Source organism: Chroicocephalus ridibundus, chromosome 2 (genome assembly GCF_963924245.1).
Source record: "Chroicocephalus ridibundus chromosome 2, bChrRid1.1, whole genome shotgun sequence".
Taxonomy (NCBI): domain Eukaryota; kingdom Metazoa; phylum Chordata; class Aves; order Charadriiformes; family Laridae; genus Chroicocephalus; species Chroicocephalus ridibundus.
This window is the reverse complement of record NC_086285.1, coordinates 54,848,259-54,860,343: the sequence shown is the minus strand read 5'-3', so window position 1 is coordinate 54,860,343 and position 12,085 is coordinate 54,848,259. Positions and strand designations below refer to the sequence as shown.

The window sequence follows — 12,085 nt, the reverse complement described above, 5'->3', positions numbered from 1 at the left end:
AGAGAACATGAAAGGATGTTTTCTCCTTCTTTATTGACGCAGTTTTGTTAAATAGAAAAGAAAACTAAAAGCTAGACAAAAAAAATATTCATCTTGTGGAATGCAGAAGGATGTCTACTGTGCTCTGAGGCAAACGCTACCCCAGCTTTCAGAGGATCAACAAATGTGTTATTTCAGTGTTAGGAGGGGAAGTGACAACTACAGGCACTGCGTATTTGCATCTGACTTACTCTCATTTCATCACCATGAAATGATGAGAAGTGCATCTTACAGCTCGTAGGTGTAGCACACTTGGAGTCCAGCAAACAATGTTAGCAGTTCTTGGACAAATATTTTTCTCTTCCAGTAACTCTTGCAGTTGTCCCACAACTGTCTCACTCCTCTCAAACACATTTAGAGCATGATGCAAAGCCCAGAGAAATCAATAGTAAAATACTTACAACATCCCAGTTAATTACACCTGAAAAACTGTTATGCCAAAAAAAGTTGTGCCAGCATGTGCTGGCATAAGAATTTAAATTAATATATTTTAGTTGTATTTTTTTACTCTAAAGGCAGGGATTGAAAGTTATTTTCATAATATTTGCTGTATGTTTACCTCCAATGGCTCTGCAGCAGACAGTGAAGCCCGATTCATAGTGCTTACTTTTAAATATCAGGGGCTTAGAGTGTACAGCTACCGCTTTATGAAATATATAGGCACCTTTTTTCCCCTTCTTTTTGACATGTATTGCATTTATTGATGACTAACATATACTATGAGTTGAGCTTCCCACAATGGTACTGTTCTGCAAATTTGCCACTCGGGCTAAAATGTTTCCTTATACAATGCCATCAGTCTTTTGGTCTTTTTTCTAGTTTGACACATTTCTGTTTTGAGGGGAGGAAAAAAAAAGGTAAGAAAACAAATTATTTTTATTTCTTCTTGTTTGCAGTTTCCGTGCCAGTACCAGAAATGGTACAAAAGACTGTGCAAAGCGACAGGAGGTAGGTGTCAAGATACCATAGAGATCTAGTATAAATTCTATTTTCCTTCCTTTTCTTTATGACAAAAGGAGGAATTTTAGGGTTTTGTGTTAGTTCAAAAATCTTCCTGTCCCTAAAGGCCTGTTAAAGATGTGAGCTGATGGATAACCTGCAATGATAAAAGAAAATGATCAAGGCAATGCTTCTACTGTATATAAACATTTGCTACTCATCTTGATAGGTATGAGTAGGTAAAGTTAAGCTTGAGTGTAATGAAAGCATGTCGCCTTACCTATTGAGAAAGGCTACCATGCCGCAGGACGTTCCTTTTGCAGTGAGCAGGCTCTGAAAAGCAGTTATTTCTCTGTAGATTAGCGGATACAAACACAAGGAGAAGCAAAGCGCAGAATTATTCTCAGGTGCCACTCCTGCTGCTGCAACTCATTGTGCCTTGTCTCTCCAAAACTTTGTTAAGAGCAATTATATCTTCTGAAGTAGGTGGCTAGAGAAACCGTGCTCCCTAAAGGTTCCCCAAAGATTCACCATCTGTCAAAAGTGAGCCATTCTGCCACCTTTATAATTAGCATTTACTGGTACCTCACACCTACGTTCTCACACCTACTGTAACATACTGTTCTTGAGAATAAGCGTATTGCCACACTCTTACGACGACTCTTCTTCTAAGGCATTGCTATTATGTATCGCTATAAACCAAGACAAAATGCAAATGTTTACTCTAGGAAAAAAATCATAATGACATCCCAGAGGAGCACATGAGTAAACACATTTCATTGTTGCTTTTTTCCAATCAGGTCCCTGCAAGAGCGTTCAGAAAGTCCGGTTATGTCAAGATGCAACAGTCTCAGTTCTTCCCACTCCCTCACCAGTGCACCCCAGAGGTTAGTTATTGCCGTGTATTTCAAGCTAGGAATACAAGGAAATAGCCCATTTAGAGATCAAAAAATGTGAGTAAAACTTTCAATAAGCAGTTCAAGGCCTTAGTTTGTAAAAGGCGTCTCCTCGCTTATTTTAACAAGATCAAAATGACCATCTTAATAACAGGTGCCTGATCTCAAATGCATTTGTACCAGTAAAAAAAGAAACCTACCTGGAACTGCAGTGGCTTGAAACTTTTGAATCCACTGGAAGGTAAAAGTCTGCGAGGTCTTACGGCAGATGCAGCATGCCTTGTCTGCATTGTGCCTAGAGAGAAGTGAGCCCACAGAGCTGTGAACCTACACCTTTTATTAATGTTCCTTTTGCTAAGCTATCTAGATCCCGTGCCACCAAATTCCTTTGGGGATAGGAACGTGTGTTAATCTCTTAGCAATGTGAGCAAAAATGACTACTTGCACTTAAGCAGTAGTCTCCACAAGAGGGGAGAAAAAGGGAAGAGAATTATTTAACAAAAACAAGACCATATGATAGCTACTGCAAGAGAAAAGTGGTACTAAGACAGTGGTGTAAATAATCCTGATGTTTTCGCCACAGCATCACTGAATGGCTGGCGCTCTGGGAAAAGGATCCCGTGGAGATTCTTCTTGATTTGGGGTTTGGCACAGAAGAACCTGATGTCTGCACTAAAATCCCTCCTCGATTCCTCAGTGGTGCTTCTGTAGCAAAAGGGATCAACATCCGAGTGTTTTTGGAAGCTCAAAAGCAGCGGATGGACATTGAGAGACCAAACTTATATGGTAAGGGGAGACATTTTGACAAAAGGAGGAATTTTAGCCAGGAGGTAAAATAAATAGCGGGGGGGACTGTGAGGATAGGAAAGAAGAGGCTTATGAAAAAGGGACGTGTATTCAGGAGACATCAAAAATCCTCATATATGCTTTTGTGGCAATGATGATTCCTAATGTGACTGAAATACAGTTTACCTCTCCTCAGCTCTGGACTCTGATTTGAGTGCAGGAGCTACCAACTTATGGCATTTTAAAACATAACTGCCTGTCCCCTCACTCTAAGACCTACCCCACCATCAGATTGTCGTTGGTGTCACAGAGGCTGCATAAATGAACATGGGTCTATTGCCCCGGCGACTTCACCAGCAACATGTACCCACCACCATTGGTGGTGTAAACTGATACACAGGATTTTGAATTCAGCCAGGCCAGGCGTGGGCTTGCATTCCCTTTTCCCCTTGGTGAAAGCAGGACCCCTCTCACAGGGAGACGTGGCAAGCAGATGACAAGGTTTTAACTTGCCGTGATTAGAGCTGCCAGAGCTTGTGCATCAGACCCAAAAACCCCTAACTAAAACCCAGCAGTTTTATGGTTCAAATACGCCCTAAAATGTAGATGAGGATTGTATTTTAAGTGCAATAAAATCACACCATTTAAGGCACACAGTCTTGATTTTTATTCATTTAGATGGTTTTAGTTCTCGTTTTGTGTCTTTTGCACTTGAGAAATGAATACAAGGTACTCACCGTAAAGATATATCTGCATTAAAACAGCATTGTTAATTTGCTGGTGTATCACCCATCTGAAAAGTCCAATTTTGACATCATTTCCCCTCACGTTTGCTGCACAGGATAGACAGATGGATCTTGAAATCTTCTGTTTACTTAAGATGCTCAGCAAAGCAGGATCTCTCACATAGCCTGTGCATTCCCCCGTTTAGAATTACACCAAGGAAGCAGTATGGATGGAATGAGAATTGAAACAGAAATGTCAGAGCATTGTGAAAAATGTGTTTTTCTCTCTCTCCCCCCCTTTTTTTTTTTTTTTTTATAGCAAGCCCCATGCACACATTTCAATATTTACAGCAAACTGACACATCAAACAGGTTTCTCAGCTCTCACTTCCTTTCTCTCTCTGTAACTCTTCTGAGAGAGAGGGAGAGAGGAATCAGAGATAATCAGTATGAGAGGATGGTGGATGGAAACCTCAGGGAAGAAGGTAGAGAGCTAGGAGGGAATGAGAGAAGAGAAAGAGCCTCTGAGGGAAGGAGTTTGCACAGTGAAGGCAGGCAGTGGTAAGCCAAGGTGTGAATTTAATGACTCCTCCTGCAGTCATCCTCAATGGGAGCACTCTTAGTACGTGTTAATGGCTTATCTGTACGGGGGAGTTGCTGTGAAGTAAGATAAGATCTGGATTTCTGTTTTGGTGGGTGTGATGTCCATCAAAGCACGTTATCTTGCTTTTGACAGTTTGGGAGGGGGTTTTCACACCATCTGCTTAGGCCTCCTAAGTAAGTGCCAGGGCTGGGAACGTTTAATGGAGAGAGGTGGGATTCATCCACCAGAGATACTTACCTCTTCTCTTTTCACTGACTACATATTTCGGTATAAGCGGTGATTAACCTCAGCCTGGTTCACTGCACCAAATCACAGGCATTTAGCTGAAGCACCATCTCAAGGGCCGTAATCACTGTAGAGTCTTTCTATCTCCATAGCAAGTGGAGAGAGTCAGGCAACTCCTGCGGATGGTCATCCAGCCACCAGTTAAAACACCTCTCGGAAGAAGCCAGAGTCTGTCTAGTGACCATGTAGGTAATCTTGCACAAGTACCTTCCTACACCTGGTGTTCCAGGAGAAGACTTACAGCTAAAAAGGGATGCATCGGGTTTAGTGTGGAAATGCCTGAGGAATATCATCAAATAGCATTTGTTTGCAAACTGTTTTTTTCCAGTCTTGTCTAATGATTTTTTGCAGTGAGGTACAGCAAGAAGGAAGAGTGACAAATTCACGTTTATTAGATTTTAAAATGGATTTGATCTCTAGAACAGGACCTAATCTATCTGCTTTCAGTACTATTACAGCACCTAAATTTTCAGGCATCTGGTGAGCCAGCTCTTCTAAAGCAGAAGCCTACGTTCCCTGTAACGGCAATGAGGAGAAGAGGTGCTTTTGAAGGACTCCAGAAGATGACTCAGAAAAAGACCCTTCTCTGCAAATTAAGTAGAAGGTTCAGGTCTGGAGGTGTTCCACAGCATTTACCTCTCCGTGAACAATTTAGGGAGCTCCAGACTCCTTACTGTCAGAGGACTGCTTCACCAGGGCATTGAAACAAAAGTGCCAAAATGAGGCAGAGCATGTGCCACCTCTGGAGATTTCAAGACTGTATTGAACCGCTGTTCCTAGAGACCTGCTGGATGAATTCAGTTATTGTCACCCTGGTTGGTTTATTATCACTGAACCGTTTCGATGCAAATACAGTCTGAATCCCCCTCATCTGTCTCTAACCATGGAAAAGGAAAAAATTGTTTAATCTGAGTTAGTGAATGCCTGAGAGATTATCTCATTTTCAGTTTACTTTCTCCTATTCTCTGAATCAGCAGAGAAAGTGAATTGGTTTAGTCGACGTGTGTTACTCTGAGAAAGTGAGAGATAAGGCAAAAGGTTGTACGTACAGTATGGAAGACAAGAAACCTGGAGGGAAAAACGGAGAGGGAGGTGAGAGAGACCAAGGATTTCCATAGCAGAGTGATCCCTCTTCACTTTTATATTTCATTCATTTCCTAGTGCAGTTCTTTTCTGTTTCAGTATGGCTCTTCCCTGCTTGTGATGAACATAGTTTTCTAGGCCTCCTTCACTGCTGATTAGACCTTTTAAAATACGTGTGGATTGTTATGGAGTTATTTATTAGTTGTCCCCTCACTGGGTCCTGTTTCCCCACATTGGCAGAGAGAGTTTTCAAAAGGTTCTGTTTACAAAAATAAGGTGTATTTGCAAAAATGTTGGTCGCCCTTTCAGTTTCTCAGCCAGATCCAAAAGAAAAACTTATCCCCATCGTTTGCAGGTGGTGAAAATTTTACTGACCTCAAGTGAAATTTGACTTCCGAACTGAAGAAATACAATCACTTGACCATCAGAAATTACATTATGTGAAAAGTAATGATATTTCTGAATATATTGTTCCCCAAATTCTTTGAAAATGTCAAGTTTCTGAACACTTTAGTACAGAAATGTTGAAATGTTTCGATCTGATGCTTAATAATAAAAAAACCCACGTTCCAGTGCCACCTATCCGTACTGCTATATCTAAATCTTCTTCGGGGTTGGGGTTTTGTTTCTGGAGATTTTTCACTCTCGTTTCTGTCTTTCTCGGCTGCTGCAAGCCCCTCACTGGAGCTGTAGCTCAAGTCTCGCTCTCCTCTGTGAGACGAGTGCATTAGTTAGACACCATTTCCCACGTTACGTGGCTGTACTGTGACCACCACAGGTCAGCTGGGAGCGAGGTGCGCACGTCATTGGAGAGATATATATATTTCATTTTTACTTTTCCTGAGAAAGACTGAGCCGTTTCAGATGTCTTGATTTTTCACACTTAAATTTTTGATTTTTTTCCAAATTCTGCCATTTGCTGTGAAAAGAAGTTGTTGAGTGTAAGTTTCTTGCTGGCTGCGGAAATGTTCTGTGTTCCTTCATTCCACTGTGGGCCTGCTGAAGCCTTTCCAAATCTTTCATGAAGATAACTATGTCAGCCTATGTAATATCAGATTCAAGGAAGGAGGAACAAAACTGAGCTACCCCTCCTACATTATAAAACGGTTGATCATAAAGTCATTAGAAGACCTGTAAAAGATACAGATTCTATTGAAGATTCATTGATCTTGTTTACAGCATAGCCATTTGCTGTTTCGGCTGAAGTTTCTAGTGAAAATGAATCCCTGTTTATGCCCTTTAATAACTCATTTGTGCTACAGATTTAGACTATTTTGCAGCAGGCTGCAGGGACTACAGAAATATTATCAGCCTCTTGCCTATTTGAGGCATGATCCTTGGGGAACACCCTGAGAAACTGAAGGGACTGCTTGCCTGGAGAGAAATAGTCCATGAAGCAAGGCTGTCCCTGACAATTTCTTCGTAACCTGTGTATTTATTACACTGCATATGAGTCAGAGGGGTTTTTATGTTGTTCATTTATCATTTCTCTTGTTGTTTGCTTTGTTCTTCAGGTATCCCAGGCTCTTTGAAATAACTCACAAAAGCTAAGCAGTGTGTAAAGATTATTTCAAATTGCTGCAAGTTTGGTTCTGGTTCAAATGAAAAGACGCATTGGGCTGTTGTGCTACTGTCAGTCAAAGGACATTAGCACTTGGCATTTTTATGGCCTGACGTAGTGGGAGCCAGATGAAATACTGAGGATAAAATGTGCTTTACATGGAGAGGGTGTGGTAGCACAGTGGATGTGCAAAACCAAAAATTGTTTACTCTGACATCCCAAACCTACGCGAACGGAAACTATGCAACACTGCGTAATGTGTGTACTGACAGATGAGACAGCTCCTTTAAGCATCAGGTGAAACCTTTGACCATATCGTAAAACGCGTCAACAAATGCAACATTTTCCTCCAGTGTTAAAATGGCAATGTCTGGGGCAAAGAAGATAAGGAGTATTCTTGAGATATAGTAACTATCAGGAATTGTATGTCACAGGATTGATCCTCGATGCAAAGGACCAACTCAGATCCATGTTAAATATCCCCTTGTCTAATTGTCAGTGATGCCGCGTGCAGACTGCATGCAGTAAATTTGGCTGCTCTCTAGGAGAAATGGCAGCCAAGAAAGCTAGCATTTTGCCATCTACTGTCCTCAGTGAATCTCTCAAGGAAGGAGGAGTCCTGGTGACATATTCATTGCCTCAGGATAGGTACAGACACAACATGCAAGCAAACGTGTTTCTTTGTATAAATAACTTCATAGTGTTGTAGTGATGGAAAACTCCAGGATCCCCTAGAGAAAACATTATTTGCTTCTCTTTAGATGTTATGCCATGGAAAAAATGACCCAGAAATTACAGGAGGTTGGTGCAATGAAAAAAAAAATCTGTGAACCTTTATACAACATCAGTTATGAGTTTCTGGGGGATAAGTGTTTTGCTTTGTGCTGCTATGAAAATGAGAACATAGCTTCCGTGATCAATTTGTATCAGTTAATGGCTATATGCATTTTGCAGTTATCCTGGACAGTTGCCAGCTGCAAACATTTGAGATCCTTTTTAATAACTTTATTCCCATGAATTTTAATAAGTCCTCAAAAATGGCATCCAAGTCTGTCCCAGCCAACCAGAGAATTTCAGGCTGGATTCTGTAACCTTTATTCACACAGAGCATTATTCAGCTGCACTTGACCCAACGAATTCAACATTGCGTAAGTGTTTGTCTAATATAAAGAACTATGCAATGACGTCTGTAATGTAGCCTGAATGGATCTTCTGGAGGCAAATGGAAAAATTTAGCCGCTTTTGTAGTATGTTTCTTGGCAATGAAAAGTTTGAATAATCATTGTACCTTATTATTTCAAATTATATTTTTTAATAACCATGTTGCCTTCCATTCTGCCCAACTTAAGAACGTTTTCGACAGCTGGAAGTACTTGACCACGTAACCAGTGCTCTCTCATCTTTGCTGACGGACGTCAACACCCAACAGACCAAAGCACAGGATGCAGGGGGGTATGAGACTGACCTCTTGGATGCTGCAAAGAGCGGACCTGGAGTCACACGGGCAAAGCGGAGAAGAATCGGTCAGCTCCTGAAAAGGGCTTCTCAGCAGACAGTGCTGCTGAAACAGGGCTTGCTGGCACCTGGGGAAGCCAACTTGCCCAGCAGGAAAGGGCAACTCTGTTCTTGTGTAGATATTGCTGAGAGGGCGACAGTCCAGGCGGGCTTTTCTGCATGTGTTACGTTGGGCTGTCTGACGCAGGAGCAAACCCCCAGAGGCAAAGGTGCCTTGGCATATCCCACATCCCAGTGTCCACCCACTCCACTGGGGAAAGCCTGGGCTTCCTCACACCTAGTTGCAAAACAGCCCCACTTTTCTCCTGCGTGTGAGGTGCCTGCCAAAGACAGGCGAAGAAAGGAGCCACCTTCGCTTGTGACCCACACTCTCAAAAAAGCGGCTGACCTAAACCGCAAGCTGCCAGACTCATTCGAAATGGAAGAGGTGAGGTGGATTTTTGTGTATTGTGCTAGTAATGTATCTCCACCCATATTTATGGTATAAGTTTGGATTCTCTTTTTTCAGGATGGAAGCTCACGTAAATTACTTGAACACACACCATGCAGCAGCATTATGGGGAAAACCAGTGGGATTTACACTACTCGTTGGGGTTTTGATTATTTTAAATTGTCTTTGTGTTAGGATACTGTCAAAGAAGTTGGCACTGAAGTTACTGAGGTAGGATTCATTCAACCAGTATGATAGTGGAAGATGCCAATATGTTTTATGCAGTGCTAGGTTTTGGTTTTTTTATAGAAGGAAGTTGCAGGAACACTAATACATATGGTAAAGGATATTTTTACAGATCCAGTCATTAACCAGGGTTGGAGGTTTTTTTTCTATCTTTTTTTTTTTTTCCCCCTAAGCTCATTTTCTGGTGTGTGCTTTCAGAAAGTTGCATCACAAAATTAGCCTTGGTTTTATAGCAGCATTTGAAATATTTTATCGTTCTGTAAGCTGAGCATCCTAAAACCAGAATAACTCCGAACAGCAGCTTGTTCTCATATCCAGTCTGCAAAGTCCATGATACTCAGTTATATGTATGTTTTAGCAACAAGGGGTTGTCAGTGGGGGTTCAACATGAAGTAGCAGAGACCAGGACACTTGCCAGTCCCTTTCTAACATCTAGAATTGTTGTGTGAGCAGCAGTTTTTCTGGCCATACTACTGCAGAAAAGGGACTATGGTAGGATACTCTCCAATCATACAGACTCCACTGTAAGAATCAAAGAAAGGAGGAGAAATGGGATGGCTGGCAGCCCCCTGGAAATATATGGAGCATGGGAGGGAAGGAGGAAGGGCAGGAAGGGAAGGAAAGGAGGGAGCAGCGAATGGCTGGAAAAGGTGGGAGGCTTTAAAAAGTTTTCCAATTTCTAAAGCATGGGAAAAGGTCAGGTTAAGATGGTGGCATTCTTCTCAAGGAAAGCATATTTACCTTTTGAAGTCCTTCCAAAGGTGTATTTTTCTGTGAAAGGTTTGGTGCAGCCTTCATATAGGCAGAGCGGATTCAAAAATTGGAGCATGGGCCCGATTACCAGCCTCAGTGGGGGAGAGGGTGTCTTTCAGGGATCTCCGGCGTAGCAAATTTATAATCCCAAAGCAGCCCATATGTCTTTGTAAAGCACTTAACATGCTGGACTTGCAGCTCTGTGACTAGAGGCTTGCACAAAAATGAGGATATTGACAGAGCAGTAAATGCAGATGATTGTAAACTCCCCAGTTCGATGTCTAAGACAATTTGGTGAATGCTGTATGTTCAAATTAGACAGGCTATATACTGTTTAACTTCTAAGTATTCTCTACCACATGATTAAATTAAGGCTGTAAGAACTGTGTACTGGCTGAAACCATCAGGCCACCTAAATCGTTAGTCTGGTAATGGCCAGCACAGACGTGTGGGGAACAGAATAACAGCCTCATATAGAGCGATCCTTCTCTCGTATTCTTCTAGCCTTTGACAATGGGGGGCTTAGAGATCTCTTGAGATACAGACTGGAGGACACACCTAACGTGCACGTTCATGTGTTACTTGTATCTAATAGATCCCCAGGAGTTCATGCAGCATCATGACCTGATGTTCCCCTTGATACTATGAAAAAGTCAAACAGGTCTTCATTCCTAGAGAAGAAGATTCTGACCTTACATACACTCTTTGTCAAGAATTTGCCTCCATATGGTTACATTTCCCTGAGTTTCTTCTCCTAAGTAATTTTTTTTTTTTCTAGGGACATTTCTCCGAGGCTGTTCAAACAAGATTATTAGTGTAGTTACGTGTTGGGACCCTTTATGTATTGCTTACTTCAAGCAAGGCTTGGAAAGGTTCTGAGACTAGAGGCTAGCTTGTGACAAGAACAATTATTTTTAAAAGAGACAACACAAAAGGAACCATCTGAAAGATTTCATGCTTTCACTTTGCAACATCCAGAATTCTTTTGGTTTTTGTTCCTACCTCCCTTCCCCATAATAAGGCATGCAGTCATAATCATTACCATCAATAATAAATGTTCCTCTTCGCTCCCTTTTCTTTTCAGGTTCAGAGTTTTGAGGATGAAACACCATGTGGAAATGGTCCTGACACCGCTTTAGGTGAGTGTTAAGAAACAATTTGCCAGTTTTTAAAACACCATTCTCATGTAGCTGTTTCTAAATCTTATCCTGACAATATGTTTTCCCTCTCTGCTTCCGTCACCTCTGGCATTTAGATCCATTATTCTAGACATGGCAGTCTAGATGATATGACCTGACAAATCATAGGGCTGTAAAATATACTCAGATTGTCAGGGAGACACAATGAGTGCACATGAAAAGGGCACCTCGCATGCACAGCTTCGAGTATGTGGGGTCCCTGTCTGATGCTTTAAGTAGACCTCTTTATTCTTCCAAGCGATACCAAAGCTTCCCTCCTGCTCGATGGATTATTTGCCAGACTCCGACAACGGCTTATCCGCCAACTCTCAGATCCCTAGGAGATCAGTCAACTAGGAAACTGGTGACAGTGGCTTTGCAGCCACTCTGTATGCAACTCAACCAGGACCATGCAACCAGGACATTCTGGTGGCAGCATGGCCTCCACTCCATCATCTGAATCTCCTCTGTCACATCGGCTGTCATCACATGAGCTGAGATAGCATTGAATCATCTGTAAGAAAATAAGTTATTTGAGGAGTCTATGAAAGGATTAAAAGCAAAGCTGTTAGACCAGATGTTATGCTGTCATTTGGGGCAATCTGAATTTGGATCCTGAGAAGCGTTTGCTGGCAGGGGTGCTGGTGTTGGAGAAACGGCTGTTCAGCCTTCAGAGCAGGGAGCGCTTGGCCTTGCTCTCCAGTGACCCTTTCCAACCAGTGCTTAGAGCAGGACTGGCAGGTGTTGGGGTTTTTTTTGAATGCGACAGAAATTTAATGTGAAAGAACTAATAAGTAGCAAGAAGCACAGATAGCAAGGGACAAAGGTGAAAGTTTGGTGAGCCCTCACCTTTTGAGGACTACATTATATCACTTTTGGGGAGACAGCACGAATAATTAAGCAACCCAAGTTCATATGCAGGTATCTAAACCCAAATGTGAATGACTAGTGGATATTCTGGTGCTGGTCATTCACAGATGCCATTGCCTGGTGTGACGGCTGGATTTGCAGGAGCGAAATCATGAGCCTGTTGAAGGCAGTGATGA

General features: G+C 42.0%; 1 protein-coding gene across 5 annotated transcripts in view; it reads left to right on the top strand.

The window, feature by feature from the left end:
• ITPRID1 (ITPR interacting domain containing 1) overlaps nucleotides 1–12,085 on the top strand; it is a 58,797-nt gene that overhangs the window by 21,585 nt on the left and 25,127 nt on the right. For 4 of the 5 annotated variants that reach the window (XM_063325543.1, XM_063325544.1, XM_063325542.1 and 1 more), the window contains 5 exons: nucleotides 936–987; nucleotides 1,779–1,865; nucleotides 2,458–2,660; nucleotides 8,267–8,859; nucleotides 10,946–11,000. In XM_063325543.1, coding sequence (XP_063181613.1) covers nucleotides 936–987; nucleotides 1,779–1,865; nucleotides 2,458–2,660; nucleotides 8,267–8,859; nucleotides 10,946–11,000 — 990 coding nt within the window. The remainder of the gene's footprint in view (nucleotides 1–935; nucleotides 988–1,778; nucleotides 1,866–2,457; nucleotides 2,661–8,266; nucleotides 8,860–10,945; nucleotides 11,001–12,085) is intronic. The other variant, XM_063325546.1, reaches the window with a different exon arrangement.